General features: G+C 44.7%; 1 protein-coding gene across 1 annotated transcript in view; it reads right to left on the reverse strand.

Moving 5' to 3' along the window:
* Positions 1 to 19,938, reverse strand: part of mical2b (microtubule associated monooxygenase, calponin and LIM domain containing 2b) — a 217,785-nt gene that overhangs the window by 73,485 nt on the left and 124,362 nt on the right. The window contains 1 exon segment of the mRNA XM_084315549.1: positions 19,169 to 19,259. Within this exon segment, the coding sequence (XP_084171675.1) occupies positions 19,169 to 19,259 (91 nt within the window).

Genomic DNA, 19,938 nt, shown 5'->3' on the forward strand with positions numbered 1-19,938 from the left:
AGTATGACCAGTGAACAGTCATGTCTAGCTCCATAGAGCCCTTACAGTATGACCAGTGAACAGTCATGTCTAGCTCCATAGAGCCCTTACAGTATGACCAGTGAACAGTCATGTCTAGCTCCATAGAGCCCTTACAGTATGACCAGTGAACAGTCATGTCTAGCTCCATAGAGCCCTTACAGTATGACCAGTGAACAGTCATGTCTAGCTCCATAGAGCCCTTACAGTATGACCAGTGAACAGTCATGTCTAGCTCCATAGAGCCCTTACAGTATGACCAGTGAACAGTCATGTCTAGCTCCATAGAGCCCTTACAGTATGACCAGTGAACAGTCATGTCTAGCTCCATAGAGCCCTTACAGTATGACCAGTGAACAGTCATGTCTAGCTCCATAGAGCCCTTACAGTATGACCAGTGAACAGTCATGTCTAGCTCCATAGAGCCCTTACAGTATGACCAGTGAACAGTCATGTCTAGCTCCATAGAGCCCTTACAGTATGACCAGTGAACAGTCATGTCTAGCTCCATAGAGCCCTTACAGTATGACCAGTGAACAGTCATGTCTAGCTCCATAGAGCCCTTACAGTATGACCAGTGAACAGTCATGTCTAGCTCCATAGAGCCCTTACAGTATGACCAGTGAACAGTCATGTCTAGCTCCATAGAGCCCTTACAGTATGACCAGTGAACAGTCATGTCTAGCTCCATAGAGCCCTTACAGTATGACCAGTGAACAGTCATGTCTAGCTCCATAGAGCCCTTACAGTATGACCAGTGAACAGTCATGTCTAGCTCCATAGGGCCCTTACAGTATGACCAGTGAACAGTCATGTCTAGCTCCATAGAGCCCTTACAGTATGACCAGTGAACAGTCATGTCTAGCTCCATAGAGCCCTTACAGTATGACCAGTGAACAGTCATGTCTAGCTCCATAGAGCCCTTACAGTATGACCAGTGAACAGTCATGTCTAGCTCCATAGAGGCCTTACAGTATGACCAGTGAACAGTCATGTCTAGCTCCATAGAGCCCTTACAGTATGACCAGTGAACAGTCATGTCTAGCTCCATAGAGCCCTTACAGTATGACCAGTGAACAGTCATGTCTAGCTCCATAGAGCCCTTACAGTATGACCAGTGAACAGTCATGTCTAGCTCCATAGAGCCCTTACAGTATGACCAGTGAACAGTCATGTCTAGCTCCATAGAGCCCTTACAGTATGACCAGTGAACAGTCATGTCTAGCTCCATAGAGCCCTTACAGTATGACCAGTGAACAGTCATGTCTAGCTCCATAGAGCCCTTACAGTATGACCAGTGAACAGTCATGTCTAGCTCCATAGAGCCCTTACAGTATGACCAATGAACAGTCATGTCTAGCTCCATAGAGCCCTTACAGTATGACCAGTGAACAGTCATGTCTAGCTCCATAGAGCCCTTACAGTATGACCAGTGAACAGTCATGTCTAGCTCCATAGGGCCCTTACAGTATCGTCTCTGGACCAGGCCTGACCCAACATGACAGGGATATTTGAGGCTACGTACAGTATAGTCATTAATCTATGGTTGGTACTAATCCTCGGTGATGCTGCTCTGTCTAGTGTCTGAGTCTGTGTGAGCCTGTCTGGAATGATCAGACTGACTGGATTCACAGGGGTGACTGATGTGGATTAAAGGTATGCTTTCATAGACATGTATAGTATCAAGCCTAGGCTTGTTGGATACAGTTGAAACATCTTCTACCTAACCTTCTAGGACAAGGGGCAAATGTGTCAAACTGCACCAGCTCATTTATATGCTCTTGTGAAGATTTTAAAGTTGTATTATCTGGTACACATTACAGCCTTCTTGGGCGCCATTAAATTATACACCATTGCCCAGTATATTGCTAGCCAATGTACAATCAATTGACAATAAACTGGATGACATCCGAGCAAGGATTCAATACCAAAGAGACGTTAGGGACTGCAACGTTCTCTGCTTCACCGAAACGTGGCTCACGCCGGAGGTTCCAGACAACGCAATACAACCAGCCGATCACTTCTTTATCCATCGCAAGGATCGGACAGCAGAGTCCGGTAAACAACGTGGAGGAGGTATTGCCTTCATGTTTAACAAAAATTGGAGCGATCCAACTAACGTGAAGGAATTATCCAACCACTGCTGCCCAGACCTGGAGTATATAACCATCAAGTGCCGTCCTTTCTTCCTCCCGAGGGAGTTAACGGCGATCATCCTTGTAGGAGTGTATATTCCACCGCAAGCCAGCAACAACGCCGCGCTCTCCAGACTCCACGACGAGGTAAATAGAATACAAGCGACGAACGTTAACGCCGCCATTTTGGTGCTGGGCGATTTCAATAGCGCCAATCTGAGAAAGGTATTACCTGACTTCTATCAGCATGTGACTTGCAACACCAGAGGCGGTAACATCCTAGATCACTGTTACACGCAATTTAAAGGTGGCTACAAGGCTCATTCTGATAGTGGCTTTGGTAAATCAGATCACGCGTCAATCTTTCTTTCACCAAAGTACAAACAGAGAATCAAAAGTACTCCTGTAGTCTCGCGAGAGGTGCAGAAATGGGATTTGATGTCAGAGGAGACGCTCCGGTCTGTGTTTCACTGCACAGACTGGAATGTGTTCCGCGACACAGATAACATTAATGTCTACACGGAAACAGTGCTGGACTATGTTTGTACTAGGGTGGAAGAAACAATCCCCACTACCAAAATGAGAGTTTACCCAAATCAAAAACCCTGGGTAGACAAATCCGTCCGTGAAGCTCTGAGAGAGCGCACCAAAGCATACAACGACGGCCTAGTGGCAGGCAACATGAATGACCACAAGGTGGCGCGATACAACGTAAGGAGGACAGTGTCAGAGGCCAAACGGCGCTACAGGGATAAAATTGAACTCCAGTTTGAACAAGCTGACTCTAGAGCTATGTGGCAGGGGCTCAAAACGATGACAGACTACAAAGGCGCCTCCCTCAAACTGAACAGTGACATCTCCTTAGCAAATGACCTCAATACCTTCTATGCAAGGTTTGATGCTGGTAATAACAACACCAGCTCACAAGCCACGGCAATGGGGGGGGGGGGGGGGGTCGGCTGCTGATGGAGGCGCAGTGTTCAGGGTAACAGAGCATGAGGTGAGGCGGACCTTTAAAAAAGTGAATATCAGGAAGGCAGCAGGTCCGGACGGCATCCCCGGCCGCGTCCTAAAAGTCTGTGCCGACCAACTGGCCCCAGTATTCACTGACATATTTAACCTGTCCTTAGAACAGGCTGTCATCCCCACCTGCCTGAAGAAGTCCACTATTATCCCTGTACCCAAAAAATCCAAGCCTGCTTGCCTCAACGACTACCGCCCTGTAGCTCTCACCTCCATAGCCATGAAGTGCTTTGAGAAGCTAGTAAAGGGCTACATCTGCTCCTCCCTCCCCATCAACATGGACCCCCTGCAATTTGCATACCGCCCCAACAGGTCCACGGAGGACGCCATAGCCCATGTGCTGCACACAGCAGCATCACACCTGGACAAGAGGCAGGGGAACTATGTGAGAATGCTATTCATCGACTACAGCTCGGCATTCAATACCATAGTCCCCTCCATACTCATAGCCAAGCTCAGGGACCTGGGCTTGAACTATGACCTCTGCCAGTGGGTCTTGGACTTCCTGACTGGCAGACCCCAGGTGGTGAGAGCAGGCAACTGCACCTCCTCATCCATCACCCTCAACATAGGGGCCCCCCAGGGCTGTGTTCTGAGTCCCCTCCTCTACTCCCTGTACACACACGACTGTGTGGCTCAGCGGAGTAGCAATACAATCATCAAATTTGCTGACGACACAGTGGTGGTGGGCCTGATCTCTGCCAACGACGAGAGGGCCTACCTGGAAGAGGTCAAGGTCCTGGCGGGATGGTGCCAGGAAAACAGCCTCTCCCTGAACGTCAGCAAAACAAAGGAGATGATTGTGGACTTCAGGAGGTCGGGGGTCAAGGACTACAGCCCCCTCAGCATCGACGGGGCACCGGTTGAGAGAGTCAACAGCTTTAAGTACCTCGGAGCCTACATATCCGAGGACTTGACATGGACCACACACATTGACAGTGTTGTGAAGAAGGCACGACAACGCCTCTACTTCCTCAGGCGCCTAAGGAAGTTCCAAGTCAGTCAGAAGATCCTTAAGAACTTCTACTCATGTACAATAGAGAGCATCTTGACCGGCAACATCACCTCCTGGTTTGGGAATAGCACTGCACAAGACCGAAGCAGACTACAAAGAGTGACACGTTCAGCCGAACGCACAATTGGAGGGGGGCTCCCCACCCTCCAGAACATTTACAACAAGCGTTGCAAGGGCAAGGCTAAGAGAATCATTAAAGACTCCAGTCACCCGAACAACTGCCTCTTTGAACTGCTGCGGTCAGGCAAGCGATACCGGAGTCTCAAGGAGAGCACAGAAAGACTCAGAAGAAGCTTCTATCCCCAGGCCATCAGGCTGCTAAACGAACAATGAATGAACACTACACAACAACAACCACCAAACGCACATAGCACACACATCCACACGCACACACTCACTTTAAACAAACACACTGTAGCACCCACTCCACACACTTTATAGCACACACCCACTTTAAACAAACACACTGTAGCACCCACTCCCCACACTTTATATTTATTGATGAAGGATTGCACTACAGCTCGTACACCTTACTGTAAATTGTACCTAAATTGTACCTCATCCCATTTCTGCTTTGCACTAGATAGTACTGTACATTAGTACACTGCATAGTATTGTATATTATATGGTAACTCAGAACATTGTACATATGTCTATACCGAACACTGTGACCTCATTTTCTTCTTCTAAATAACATGCTATACTATGTTATTTGATACTATCTTGTCTAGCACAGTCTCTGGAGCGTAACAGTAAGAAGCAGTTTGTATGAAAGTATTCTGTACTTCTGTATGACAACTATTAAAGAAACTTGAAACTAAAGAAACTTGAAACTATAGGTTTTAATGCTTCCTGCTCCCACACTAGCATACTGTAGAATACATTTTACACTGCTGTGCACTGGGCACTTACATTCTTAATGCAGCACTTTGCACACACATCCAAAACTCAACATAATTTAGTTTGACAGAGTTTTGAGATTAAAAAAAAAAACTTGTCTTATAGGGACTGCTACTGTATAATTTCATTCAGCTGTGATTAACACAACACAAATGTTCAATGTCCCTGGTGGCCATATTCAAACTCATTCACTCTCAAACTAAATGAACGTGTGCAGAGAAAACTGTTGCAGAGTTTTTGGATAAGTGTGACATTATGAGCTAAATAAATCAGCACTCTTTTTTGGTGAAGTGCCCCTTTAAGTTAACATGGTAATGTTGTGGTGACAGTGGCGGAGGTAGAGCAGTCAACAAGCACCTCTGTGTGTGTGTGTGTGTGTGCGTGCGTGCGTGCGTGTGTGTGTGCGTGTGTGTGAATGGGTGAATGTGAGGCATAAATTGTAAAGCACTTTGGATAAAAGCTCTATTATTATTAATGCTGTCCATTTCAGTTTAAGTGGTTGTTGTAGCCATGGTGACTGAGATCCAACCATTCAGATGTACAGGATCACCATTGTGGCAGGGGACCATTCATTTGTCCACTTCTTCTTTTTTTTATCTACTTTTTCTCCCATTTTCTATTTTTCTCCCATCCCTATTTCCGTATCGTCCAATTCTTCCCTCCCCTGTCTCGAACGCTGTTAGTACATCACGTGTCCCCTCCGGTACTCGAGGAGGCAGCCGTCGCATCTTTTCACCTGCACAGCGCGATCTCTCAGCGTCGGGGGTCTGCGTTTGGAGGGCACGCCGCCCCCGTCGCTTCCTGATTCTGCTGCGCAGGAGCACCAACCGACCTGTAGGAGTCGCTGTCCACAACGTCCGATCCCCACCCATCAGCTTCCCACCCCCTAATACTGCCAATTGTATTAGTATGAACGACCAGCCAAGCTGGTAGCAATGCGGAGAGCTGGGCTCGAACCCAGCGTCTCCTGCATTGGTGGCGAGCGCCTTGCCCACTACACCACCTAGCCGCCCCTCATTTGTCCACTTCTAACGTCAGCACAGCTGCATCCATGTCCATTCTAACATACACATACTTTCATAATGTTACTTAGCATAGATTCCTCCGTTTGTATTTCAGTAGGTATATTTCAACAAATAAAAATAGGAGAACGTGTCTATGATAGTATTCCAATGAGCCATTTTAATACTCATGTCCAGAGGATAAACACTCTGTGGGTAAGTAACGTTACGCAGGTCTGCGTATGTTTAGAATGGACATGGACGCAGCTGGCAGGCCCGGACTGGCCATCAGGAGCACCGGGAGTTTTCCCGGTGGCCTGGCCTGCACAGATAAAAAAAAAATTTAAAAAAGATATTATATATATATTTTTTTTTTATATTTTTTTTTTTTTTTTTTTGTCAGGCCATTGTTTCTAGTTGTGGCGGCGGCGCGGCGCGATAGTTAAGATAACCTAGGTGGGTGGGGAACAACCAGGATTTCACTGTCTGCGACAGAGTTGGAGAACTATCTGACTCTCTCCCTCGGATCACACACACACAATGGAGCCGTGCTGCCGCTTGTGATTGGTGGAGGCGGGACCAGGCGATACAACTGATTGACAGTGGAGGCGGCGAATGGAATGGCAGATGGCACTCTGCAGAATACTGTAACAGCCAGGCAGTGAGCCAGGTAGTTTTGTAATAATGAAAGGTCTGTTATTTAATGTTTGTGTAAGGGCTATTTTAACTGTTGATGGGTAGTGCATCAGTAAAGTGAATATGGTATTGTGCTCTTGCTCTGTTTGAATAGGTGGAGAGAGTGGTTAACTGTATTAATAATAATAATAACTTTATTTGTATAGCACTTTTCATACAGAGGTTGCAGTTCAAAGTGCTTCACAACAGTAAAAAATACAGGCATAAGCGAGCATAAAAAGATAGACAGGTAGAATCACAGTGTTTCACATTAGGATCTAGCATCCCAATAGGCTCTCCGCTTACAGTTTTCAGTAACACAAATAGTAAAAATAGTTTAAAATGATTCAGTTTATAAATAGTAAAATAAAAATAAAATAAAATAAAATAAAATAAAAATTATAAAATAGAACGGACATAAAAAATACAGGCATGAGCGAGCATAGCAAGATATGGCAAGTGACAACAATGCATAAAGTTTACAGACAATCCATGCTGATTGATCTGCCATAAGCAAGTGAAAGTTTACAGACAATCCATGCTGATTGATCTGCCATAAGCAAGTGAAAAGTTTACAGACAATCCATGCTGATTGATCTGCCATAAGCAAGTGAAGATTACAGTCTGTTCTAACAAACCAAACTGCCATGTATTAAAGTTTACAGACAATCCATGCTGATTGATCTGCCATAAGCAAGTGAAGATTACAGTCTGTTCTAACAAACCAAACTGCCATGTATTAAAGTTTACAGACAATCCATGCTGATTGATCTGCCATAAGCATAAGATTACAGTCTGTTCTAACAAACCAAACTGCCATGTATTAAAGTTTACAGACAATCCATGCTGATTGATCTGCCATAAGCATAGTGTTTCACATTAGGATCTAGCATCCTAATAGGCTCTCTATTCAGTAATTAAAAAGTGCAATAACCGACGGACATAAAAAATGCATGAGCGAGCATAGCAAATAATAAGAATAGTTTAAAATGATTCAGTTTAAAAATAGTCATCAGTAAGAAGTAAAAAGTGCAATAACCGACACATGAATTTGATAGGCAGTGTAAAAGAGTAGGCAGGGTAAGAATAAATACAAGTTGTGTCAGGATATCCCTGATGTTTCCTCTTGCCACTAGGTGGTAGCAGATATCTATCAGTGAAATGCCTGAGCAAAGAGATAGGTTTTAAGCTGTCTTTTAAAGATGTCTAGCGAGTTGGCTTCCCTGATGTTTTGGGGAAGTTTGTTCCATAGTTTTGGGGTAAAGGCTGCATTACCGATCCTCTTTTGACTGCTTCTGGGAGCCTCTAGTAGTCCAGCAGCTGATGATCGCAGTGTTCTTGCTGGTGTGTAATTTATTAGAGTGTTGGCGATGTAGCTAGGTCCCTGTCCATTTAGAGCTTTGTATGTAAGGAGAAGGACCTTAAAGTCAATTCTAAATGTTACAGGAAGCCAGTGTAAAGCGGCTAAGACTGGACTAATGTGCTCTCTCCTTTTGGTTCTAGTTAGCAGTCGGGCTGCAGAGTTTTGGATTAGCTGAAGCCTCTCTGTGGTTTTCTTAGGGAGACCTGTGAAAAGTGCATTACAGTAGTCTAACCGGCTAGATATGAATGCATGAAATAGCTTCTCAGCATCGTTCTGATTAATAAATGGTCGTACTTTTGCTATATTTCTGAGATGGAAGAACGATGTTTTCGTCACTTTGCTAATATGAGAATTGAAGTTCAGTTCTGAAGCTATGACAACCCCAAGACTAGTGACCTCAGATTTGATCCAAGGGGTTAGTCCCCCCAGGTTCTTTATTAATGTTTCTTTTTTAGTTTTGGAGCCGATAATTAGAATTTCAGTTTTGTTCTCGTTTAGTTTCAGGAAGTTCTTACTCATCCATTTATTTATTGCCAGTAAGCAGTCTGTAATGGAGCTAATCGCTGTATCATTTGGTTCAGCAGATATGTACAGTTGTGTATCATCCGCATAGCTATGGAAATCTACATTATGTTCTCTGATGATATCACCCAGCGGTAACATGTAAAGGGAGAAGAGTAAAGGACCTAAGCAACTCCCTTGTGCAACTACATAGTTGTTGTCGTATATATCAGTTCAAGTTCAAGTTCTTTAATAGTTGTCATACAGAAGTACAGAATACTTTCATACAAAATGCTTCTTACTGTTACGCTCCAGAGACTGTGCTAGACAAGATATTATCAAATAACATAATAACATAATATAGCATGAATTTAGAAGAAGAAAATGAGGTCACAGTGTTCGGTATAGACATATGTACAATGTTCTGAGTTACCATATAATATACAATACACAATACTATGCAGTGTACTAATGTACAGTACTATCTAGTGCAAAGCAGAAATGGGATGAGGTACAATTTTAGGTACAATTTACAGTAAGGTGTACGAGTTGTAGTGCAATCCTTCATCCATAAATATAAAGTGTGGGGAGTGGGTGCTACAGTGTGTTTGTTTAAAGTGGGTGTGTGCTATAAAGTGTGTGGAGTGGGTGCTACAGTGTGTTTGTTTAAAGTGAGTGTGTGCGTGTGGATGTGTGTGCTATGTGTGTTTGGTGGTTGTTGTTGTGTAGTGTTCATTCATTGTTCGTTTAGCAGCCTGATGGCCTGGGGATAGAAGCTACTTCTGAGTCTTTCTGTGCTCGCCTTGAGACTCCTGTATCGCTTGCCTGACGGCAGCAGTTCAAAGAGGCAGTTGTTCGGGTGGCTCGAGTCCTTAATAATTCTCTTAGCCTTCCCCTTGCAACGCTTGTAGTAAATGTTCTGGAGGGTGGGGAGCCCCCCTCCAATTGTGCGTTCGGCTGAACGTGTCACTCTTTGTAGTCTGCTTTGGTCTTTTGCAGTGCTATTCCCAAACCAGGAGGTGATGTTGCCGGTCAAGATGCTCTCTATTGTACATGAGTAGAAGTTCTTAAGGATCTTCTGGCTGACTTGGAACTTCCTTAGGCGCCTGAGGAAGTAGAGGCGTTGTCGTGCCTTCTTCACCACACTGTTAATGTGTGTGGTCCATGTCAAGTCCTCGGATATGTAGGCTCCGAGGTACTTGAAGCTGTTGACTCTCTCAACCGGTGCCCCGTCGATGCTGAGGGGGCTGTAGTCCTTGACCCCCGACCTCCTGAAGTCCACAATCATCTCCTTTGTTTTGCTGACGTTCAGGGAGAGGCTGTTTTCCTGGCACCATCCCGCCAGGACCTTGACCTCTTCCAGGTAGGCCCTCTCGTCGTTGGCAGAGATCAGGCCCACCACCACTGTGTCGTCAGCAAATTTGACGATTGTATTGCTACTCCGCTGAGCCACACAGTCGTGTGTGTACAGGGAGTAGAAGAGGGGACTCAGAACACAGCCCTGGGGGGCCCCTATGTTGAGGGTGATGGATGAGGAGGTGCAGTTGCCTGCTCTCACCACCTGGGGTCTGCCAGTCAGGAAGTCCAAGACCCACTGGCAGAGGTCATAGCCCAAGCCCAGGTCCCTGAGCTTGGCTATGAGTATGGAGGGGACTATGGTATTGAATGCCGAGCTGTAGTCGATGAATAGCATTCTCACATAGTTCCCCTGCCTCTTGTCCAGGTGTGATGCTGCTGTGTGCAGCACATGGGATATGGCGTCCTCCGTGGACCTGTTGGGGAGGTATGCAAATTGCAGGGGGTCCATGTTGATGGGGAGGGAGGAGCAGATGTAGCCCTTTACTAGCTTCTCGAAGCACTTCATGGCTATGGAGGTGAGAGCTACAGGGCGGTAGTCGTTGAGGCAAGCAGGCTTGGATTTTTTGGGTACAGGGATAATAGTGGACTTCTTCAGGCAGGTGGGGATGACAGCCTGTTCTAAGGACAGGTTAAATATGTCAGTGAATACTGGGGCCAGTTGGTCGGCACAGACTTTTAGGACGCGGCCGGGGATGCCGTCTGGACCTGCTGCCTTCCTGATATTCACTTTTTTAAAGGTCCGCCTCACCTCATGCTCTGTTACCCTGAACACTGCGCCTCCATCAGCAGCCGACCCCCCCCCCCCCATTGCCGAGGCTTGTGAGCTGGTGTTGTTATTACCAGCATCAAACCTCGCATAGAAGGTATTGAGGTCATTTGCTAAGGAGATGTCACTGTTCAGTTTGAGGGAGGCGCCTTTGTAGTCGGTCATCGTTTTGAGCCCCTGCCACATAGCTCTAGAGTCAGCTTGTTCAAACTGGAGTTCAATTTTATCCCTGTAGCGTCGTTTGGCCTCTGACACAGTCCTCCTTACGTTGTATCGCGCCACCTTGTGGTCATTCATGTTGCCTGCCTCTAGGCCGTCGTTGTATGCTTTGGTGCGCTCTCTCAGAGCTTCACGGACGGATTTGTCTACCCAGGGTTTTTGATTTGGGTAAACTTTCATTTTGGTAGTGGGGATTGTTTCTTTCACCCTAGTACAGACATAGTCCAGCACTGTCTCCGTGTAGGCATTAATGTTATCTGTGTCGCGGAACACATTCCAGTCTGTGTTGTGAAACACTGACCGGATCGTATCCTCTGACGTCACATCCCATTTCTGCACCTCTCGCGAGACCACGGGAGTACTTTTAATTTTCTGTCTGTACTTCGGTGTAAGAAAAATTGATGCGTGATCTGACTTACCGAAGCCACTATCAGAATGAGCCTTGTAGCCACCTTTAAATTGCGTGTAACAGTGATCTAGGATGTTACCGCCTCTGGTGTTGCAAGTCACATGCTGATAGAAGTCAGGTAATACCTTTCTCAGATTGGCGCTATTGAAATCTCCCAGAACTAAAATGGCGGCGTTAACATTCGCCTCTTGGATTTTATTTACCTCGTCGTGTAGTCTGGAGAGCGCAACCTTGTTGCTGGCTTCAGCTTGCGGTGGAATATACACTCCGACCAGGACGATCGCCGTTAACTCCCTCGGGAGGAAGAAAGGACGACACTTGATGGTTATATATTCCAGTTCTGGGGAGCAGTGGTTGGATAGTTCCTTCACGTTAGTTGGGTCAGTCCAATTTTTGTTCAACATGAAGGCAATACCTCCTCCACGTTGTTTACCGGATTCTGCTGTTCTATCCTTGCGGTGAATGAAGAAATGATCGGCCGGTTGAATAGCGTGGTCTGGGACTTCTGGCGCCAGCCACGTCTCGATGAAGCAGAGAACGTTACAGTCCCTAACGTCTCTCTGGAATTGAATCCTTGCTCGGATGTCGTCTAGTTTATTGTCTATTGATTGTACATTGGCTAGCAATATACTGGGTAGTGGTGTCCTGTGCCGCCTGGTTCTCAGCCTGTTACGGACTCCAGCTCTCTTTCCTCGCCGTCTGGGTCCTTTGTCCCTGGGGGCGAGATCCGGTCCTGATGTCCTCAAGATCTCAACGGGCCATTGTTGCGGTTCAGAGAGCTGATCCAGAGAGTAATCCAGTCGGTAAGTTTCCCGTAATCCAATGTCTATAAGTGACTGACGGTCATACACATTAATTGCACCTACTGTTGGTACAGACAAAACTCTTAAAACTATAAATATTAACAAAAGTATGCACAGTCTCGACGGAGCGCACAGACAGGCAGCCGGACGTAGCGGCGCCATCTTTCTATAGACATGTGATCTCCTAGTTTAACATAGAATTTCCTCCCTCTGATGTATGTTTTAAACCAGCCTAGCACATGGTCTGAGAAACCGACATGGTTTTCAAGACGATCGATTAGAATATCGTGATCGATTGTATCAAATGCTGCACTGAGATCTAACAGTATAAGGATGGAGATCTTATTCTCGTCAGAGTTTAGTCTGAGGTCACTGATTATTTTGGTGAGGGCAGTTTCAGTGCTATGATATTTTCTGAATCCTGACTGAAATTCTTCCAAGTTGTTGTTTTCTTCAAGAAAGGAATTTATTTGAACTGAAACTATCTTTTCAAGTACTTTACTAATGAATGGTAGGTTGGATATTGGACAATAATTTGCCATTTCATTACTATCCAAGTTAGGTTTTTTTAGTAATGGCTTTACAACTGCTGTTTTAAAGGCATCCGGGAAAATACCAGTCCTAAGGGAAGTGTTTATGATATCTAGCACAGGGCTTGAAACACTATTAAATACCCGTTTGAAGAAAGCTGTAGGTATAGGGTCAATGTCTGAGGTGGAGGAGTTACATTCTGAGACAGTTTTGCAGAGTACATCTAATGTGATGCATGTGAAACTTCTCATGGTTACATTGCACGGTTTGCCGCAATCAACTTTATTTCCATCATGAGTAATGCTGGCCCTGATCAAGGTTATTTTGTTGTTAAAGAATAGTGCAAGTTCTTCACACTTAACCGTTGATGACTGAGGAGGTGTAGGGGCAGTGTTGAGTAGTACATTAATAGTGGAAAAGAGGATTCTGGAGTTTCCAGCATTTTCTGTAATGATTTTAGAGAAGTAATCTTTCCTTGCTAAGCGGATGGTTTTATTATAAGCAGTTAAAGCATCTTTGTATATATCACAGCATATGGTGGTTTTTGTTTTTCTCCATTTTCGCTCCGCTGCACGACATTTCCTTTTTTCTTCGTTGACCGTATTATAGTTTAACCAGGGCGAGGCTCTAGTTTTCTTCTTTTTCGTTTTTAATGGGGCGACAGAATTTAATATAGATGACATTGCATCATTGAGATTTTCTACCATTTCATTTAGAGAGCTGTCATGATTGTGTGGTTCATGTAGTCTGATAAGATCAATGAACTTTGATTCAGCTTTGTCGTTTAGGAGCCTCTTTTTAACTATGATTTCTTTTTTTGTTTTAGTAAGGGTTATTTGAGTATCAAAAAATATACAGTGATGGTCGGAGAGAGGTAATTCAGTTATTGAGATATTTGTTATGCTTAGCCCAGTTGTTGTTATAACTAAGTCTAGTGTATTCCCAAGCCGGTGAGTTGCATTTGTTATATGCTGTATTAGGTCAAAGCTATCCAGTAGATTTTTTAGTTCCATAGTTTTGGAGTCTGTTTTCTTATTAAAATGGATGTTCAGGTCTCCATTTAGGATCACCTTATCATATCCGGTAACACATAGTGAGATCAGTTCAGAGAACTCCTGTATAAATACTGGTGAGTGTCTAGGCGGGCGGTATATTGTGACAATAATAGTTGATTCTGTTTTTAGTTCAATGGCAAGATATTCCATTGACATGAACTCGCCTAGTTCTGTGATTCTAAACAAGAGTTTTGAGGAGAAGATTGCTGCAACTCCTCCGCCCCTTTTATTTTTTCTGGGTATTTGAAAAAAGTTATAGTCTGGTGGACAAGCTTCTATCATTATTGATGTAGCCGTGTCATTATTTAGCCATGTCTCTACTAGGCAGATGCAATCTAAGTTATTTTCTTTAATCAGATAATTTACTAAGAAAGTTTTATTATTCAGTGATCTGACATTTAGGAAAGCTAATTTTATTTGTTGGACTTCTTTAGAGGAGGTCTGCTTTGGCTTGACCGTGATGGCCCTGAGGTTAATAGCAGGTAAACGCATTGATGGTGTATATTTTTCACCATGCCATTGGCTGGTTAGGATTACTTGTATGTTTTGAGAGATGGCATGGCAATTGTGCTATTCTGCACCGTACTGACTGTACTGTGCTTTCGGGGACATTTGATCAGACGAGATGGCCTTGTGATATGGGGGGGGGGGGGACGTCTTGTGCTGCTGTAATCCGTGGTGAGATTGTGTCCTTCATGACTATCTCTCGTGCTGGTATGAGCTTAATATTCTTGGAGGCCATCAAGGCATGACGCATGTTTGCTGATAGGAGCTTTGAACCTAAGCGATTTGGGAAGAAGCCATTTCTTTGAAAACGTTCTGGGTTATTCCAGAAAACATTGAAGTTGTCAATGAATTTCAGGCCGTGTACGAGACATGCAGCCCCTAACCATGAATAAAAATTTAGGAGTCGACTGAATGCTTCCTGTCCTCTGCGAAAGCATGCAATTGGTCCACTGATGGACACATCAGTGTTTGTGTACACAGACTGATGTTTGTCTAGTGTGTTCATTAAACGTGTGAAATCGTCTTTCAAAGTCTCTGTGCCAGTCTTCTTTCGCAGGATGTCAAACGATCCAGAGTGAATGACAATTTTTGTTATTCCCGGTCTGATTAGTGTTGGAAGTTTTTCGGCCAGCTCTTTGACAGATGTATTGTCTAGACAGATATTTTCTGTGTTTGCCATCTCCACATACCTTGTTGTGGAATCTCCAATCAGTATACAGTCTATTTTCTGTGTGGGGTTAGTATTTTTCTTTCCAACAGTTTTGGGGCCGTTTGTTTTTGGGCTAGGCCTAGTCTGCCGGTTCTTTCCACAGTCCTGTGGCCTTGGTGAAGCCTCGTTAGCCTTCTCAATAGCCGGCATGTTAACGCTGGTCCCGTACCTTCGGCGTTGGCTACCGCGACGTTCTCGGCGCATGATAGTCTCTTCGCTGTTAGCCGTTCGCTCGGTCTGGGTCGTGTTTGCTAGCCGTGTCGCTAGTGGCTCTGTTTTCCTCGTCGTCTCGTCGTTAGCGTGTGCTCCGATGTGCCGGCTGTTAGCTTCGCTAGCATTAGCGTGAGCTCCGGCATGCCAGCTGTTTGCTTCGCTAGTGTTAGCGTGAGCTCCGGTATTCTTGCTATTAGCGTCGTTAGCGTGAGCTCCGTTTCGCCCGCTGTTTGCTTCGTTAGCGTTGTTAGCCACGCTTCTATGTCTCTTTGCTTTGGGTGTTGATATGCATGTTTCTGAGAGTAGGTTGAAACTATTTCCTGGCGGTACCGGGGGTGAGGTCCTGGTTCGTTTTTTTCTCCTTTTTTCCTTGACGGTGATCCACTGCTTTGGTCTAGCTCCTTGGTTGTGCCAAGGACCGTCTTTTGGGTGGTGCTGTTCTGTAGCTACTAGCATAGGCCAGGTTTCAATCATGGTATTGTTGGCTATATTTGTAGTAGCTTCAAACATAGAGTCAAGGAATTGCTCATTCTGCTGTATTTGGTACAGGGTAGAAACCAGAGTCTCCAGCTCTACAATCTTAATACTCATCTTCAAGCAATTAGTACATTCTGTGGGAGAGCCGAGTCCCGGCATATTCCCTTATTTCCTGTCTTTTCAGGTTAGGCTAAACTGAAGCTAAGCTAGGTACTTAGCTGGTGGTGGTGGTGATGATGATGATGGTGGTGATGGTGGTGGTGGTGGTGATGGTGGTGGTGGTGGTGATGGTGGTGGTGGTGGTGATGGTGGGTCACTCACTTCACAACCGGGGTCTTTATGAGATATCATACAGGAGAGCTGTCTGTCGCTCTCTCCTAAACGGGGCAGCTTCCGTCGCTCTCTCCTACACGGGGGAGTTCCGTTGCCCTGGAGCTGTGCTATTACTCAGACAACCAAAACCACTGTCGTCTTCCGTCTCGTTAAAACTCAAAATGAAGTATGAAGTATTCTCGCCTTTCATAAATATCCTCGACTTCAGCAGTGCCCGACATAGTCCTTTGTGTGTAGCCGATAAGACGGAGACTTCTTCATCTCGCCGGTCCTCCCACGGAGAGATCTCGCTACTTGTCCTTTCGGTGAAGTACTGCGGTCATAAATCTAAATAAATAAATTCACAGTTCTGGAGAAGTACCATAGGAACTGGGAGTTAACATACAGAGTATTTAGAGTTGAAAGGGCTATAATAAATCATTAAGGTAGCGATAGGTAGAAAAACACGGAGCGACAGTGAAAAGCAGCTTGCATAGCAGAAGCCAGCACAGTCAATTATAATAGTAAATAGACAAATAGTTGTGCTCTTGCTTTTTTCTTTTTGAAGGTGGAGAGAGTAGCATTGCTAGTGCCACAACAGTTTTATTTGAGGTTCATAACAGTACATTGTACTAAGCAATTGTTGGCTCATTAGTTTGTGATTCACATGCACTAAAATTCACCAGAATGCAGGAAATGAAGTCTTTGTAACAAAAAAAATCCTGGTGGGGGACCCCCAGACGCCTGTTACTGTTCCGCAACAGTAAGTTACTTCCGGGGTAGGCCTGATTGGCCCCGACAGGCACGTGACGCGGCAAACTCAGGACGCGCAACGAGGCTGCTGAGAGCTGTCGCGCGGAAATAGGCTGTCTATTGCCATTCTCTAACACAAACTCTAACCTTAACCAGCTCCTTAACAGCGCCTAAACTTAACCGTTCTAACCTTAACCAACTCCGAACCGCAGGACCGCTGCTCTGCCAGGTGAGCTGAAGCGCCGAATGAAAATCATGGCGGATTTGGGCGGTTACATAATTCCGCAAGCTCTGCCGCTCCGCTCCGCGGAGCGTGCCGCGCGGCAGAGAAAGTTGCGCGTCACGTGCCTGTCGGGGCCAATCAGGCCTACCCCGGAAGTAACTTACTGTTGCGGATAAGCTATAAGCCCCCCAGACCCCCCGCTTAAAAAGTGGCCTGACTGGGGCTATATTTTGCGCTATATCTCCCGGTATGAATTATTTCCCCAGTCCGGCCCTGGCAGCTGGTGTGATGTTACATGACTGATGAATAAACCCGATGGAGCCACACAGTATCTGGCTTAAGAGTCACGCTGGAGCTTTGAACCCGTCGGCGGACAACAAAAGAAATTCGAATCCCTCTTAAATACTCAAAAAGGACATCTTTTCAGAAATCGATAAAAATAGAAAAATTGCCATTTCTAGTGCTTTGACATGTAAGGTATAAGTCCCCCAACTTGCTAAACCTAATACGACTTGTAAATACATTTAATTCTTGCTAGATGGTATGCTTGTAATAATCTCCATTTGCGATAAAAACTACATCTCGCGTCACATCCATGGACGCGCGCACACACCAAGGTGTTAATCACTGAGTGATCTAATATGCATATTCTTCAGCGCGAGAGGGGGGGTTGTGTTTCTCACTGTCTGTCGTTGATTATTATAATCTGGTCCTGCAGTTCATTCAAGCGCGCATCACGGTTATTATTATTATTATCATTCTCTCTCGAGAATACACGGGACCCGACATTTAAAAGTAGTCTTATTATGCTTTTCATCCTCGCCCGTGTATATACCCACGTCGCGCTAAAACAACATAAACTACTGTATGGCAGACAGAGTGCGTGTGTGTACGAGTTATGAGTTATCTCGCAGTTCATTCAAGCGCGCATCACGGTGATGACAGCTCTCTCTAGAGTAGAACGGTGCGCTTTGATTGATTGATTGATTGATTGAAAACTTTATTAACAGATTGCAGAATGGGTACAATACAGTACAGCTCAATACACACAATTGTTAAGGGGATGCAGACCAGAGAAAGACTTTCGTCTTGTTTACATCAGGGTCCCCCATTTTCAATTCATCAGGACATATATGACATACATGACATACAGATAGTCAGTACTGCTACATCTATACATTTATGACATACCAGATTTGCAAATACAGTACTGTTTGTGATACAGAAGGAGTCAAGAAAGGGGAGTATATACATTTGACATAGAAACTGTACATTGGAGGTTGGGTGGGGGGGGGGGCACACTGTATAAACAAGTAAAACTGTACATTGAGGGGGGGGGGGAGGAGACACTGTACAAACAAACAAAATTGTACATTGGACTATTGACAAAACCATACTAGGTAAATGACTGTACATTGGAGGGGGTTGGGTTAGGATATTTACAGGGGCCAGTGTTGAATTGCCTAGTGGGTGTGTGTATTGTATGAAATCAGAACCTGGACAGCACCGTTTGCGTGCAAGCAAAAAAGAAAAAGTCTGCTGTCTGGTTCCACAAGAAGAAGGTTCTGATCCAGATGTTTGAGTAGAAAGCCTTGGTCCAGTAGAGTTCCGTCACAGAGACACTTTACACGAAGACTATGAAGCCCTAGTGTAATTCCCTCTTATGCGATGATGACAGCAACACATTCTTTATAGCACTGGTGGGATTTCTTTACAATCCAGATGGTGAGAACTTACTGCTGCTGCAATAAGAGAGGACATTATGGGGACTTTTTTTTTTTGATATGGTACAGTACTGTAGATACAGACACAGACACACACACAGAAACACACACACACACACAGGCTAGGCCTCCTGCTGGGTCCATACACTGGAATAACAAAGGAATGACTGGGCCTTTGCTCAGGTGTGAAATGGTTCTAGTGACAATGATCACATTGAATTCTGGGAGTGTAGTTCTCTCATCAGATAGCTGAATGAACTTGGATCTACTTCAAGTCCTATACTGAAAAGGTCTTAGGATTTTACCAGAATGTTTGATAGGACATTGATTGAAAACTATCGTCTCAAATTTGACAATTGATGGCTTATTTTGAAGGTATGAATCTGTAATTTTATATTATGTAACAAAAAAAAAGGGGGAAATTCTCAGGAGGAGGAGCTATTTAGGTTAGACTCCTAAGGGTTAACAGCGTCTCACCTTTTCTAGATAGGTTGACTGATGACCACGTTGGTCCTCCTCGCCCCAGACGAGACAAGTCCTGCTGACCGTCTACGAACAAGTGCCGTACCTGAGAGAGAGAGAGAGAGAGAGAGAGAGAGAGAGAGAGAGAGAGAGAGAGAGAGAGAGAGAGAGAGAGAGAGAGAGAGAGAGAGAGAGAGAGAGAGAGAGAGAGAGAGAGAGAGAGGGAGATGGAGAGAGAGAGAGAGAGAGAAAGAGGGAGATGGAGAGAGAGAGAGAGAGAGAGAGAGAAAGAGGGAGATGGAGAGAGATGGGGCTTTAACCCTCATGTTGTGTTAGGAATTGGCACCACTGACCGTTGTTAGCGGGTCAATGTTGACCCGGGGTCTAACTCAGTCCTGACCACTAAAGAGAAAGGAGTATCACTCGATATAGTTAATACTATACATCCTAACTAACATTGTATGCATTCATAACCATATAATCCATTGTAATTTGATTTTATGGCCCCCGAGACACATCGTGTCCCTTATTTTTAAGATGAAAATGAGGTTGTTCGATCATAATATACTAAATGTGAAACCCATAGATAATAATGTGTTCCGACTATAATAGAACAATATTAGAATATAACTTCTGAAAAAAAGTTTAGTATATTTATTATTATTTTATTTATTTATATTTAGTATTTTTATAGTATAGTTTTACCTTGCCGGGTCAAGAATGACCCTAACACCACAGTCGTACCTTTTTTTCTGCAGATACCTTCAGATACCTCAAAATGGTGA

Source organism: Notolepis coatsorum (genome assembly GCF_963971535.1).
Source record: "Notolepis coatsorum genome assembly, chromosome: 6".
Lineage (NCBI taxonomy): Eukaryota > Metazoa > Chordata > Actinopteri > Aulopiformes > Paralepididae > Notolepis > Notolepis coatsorum.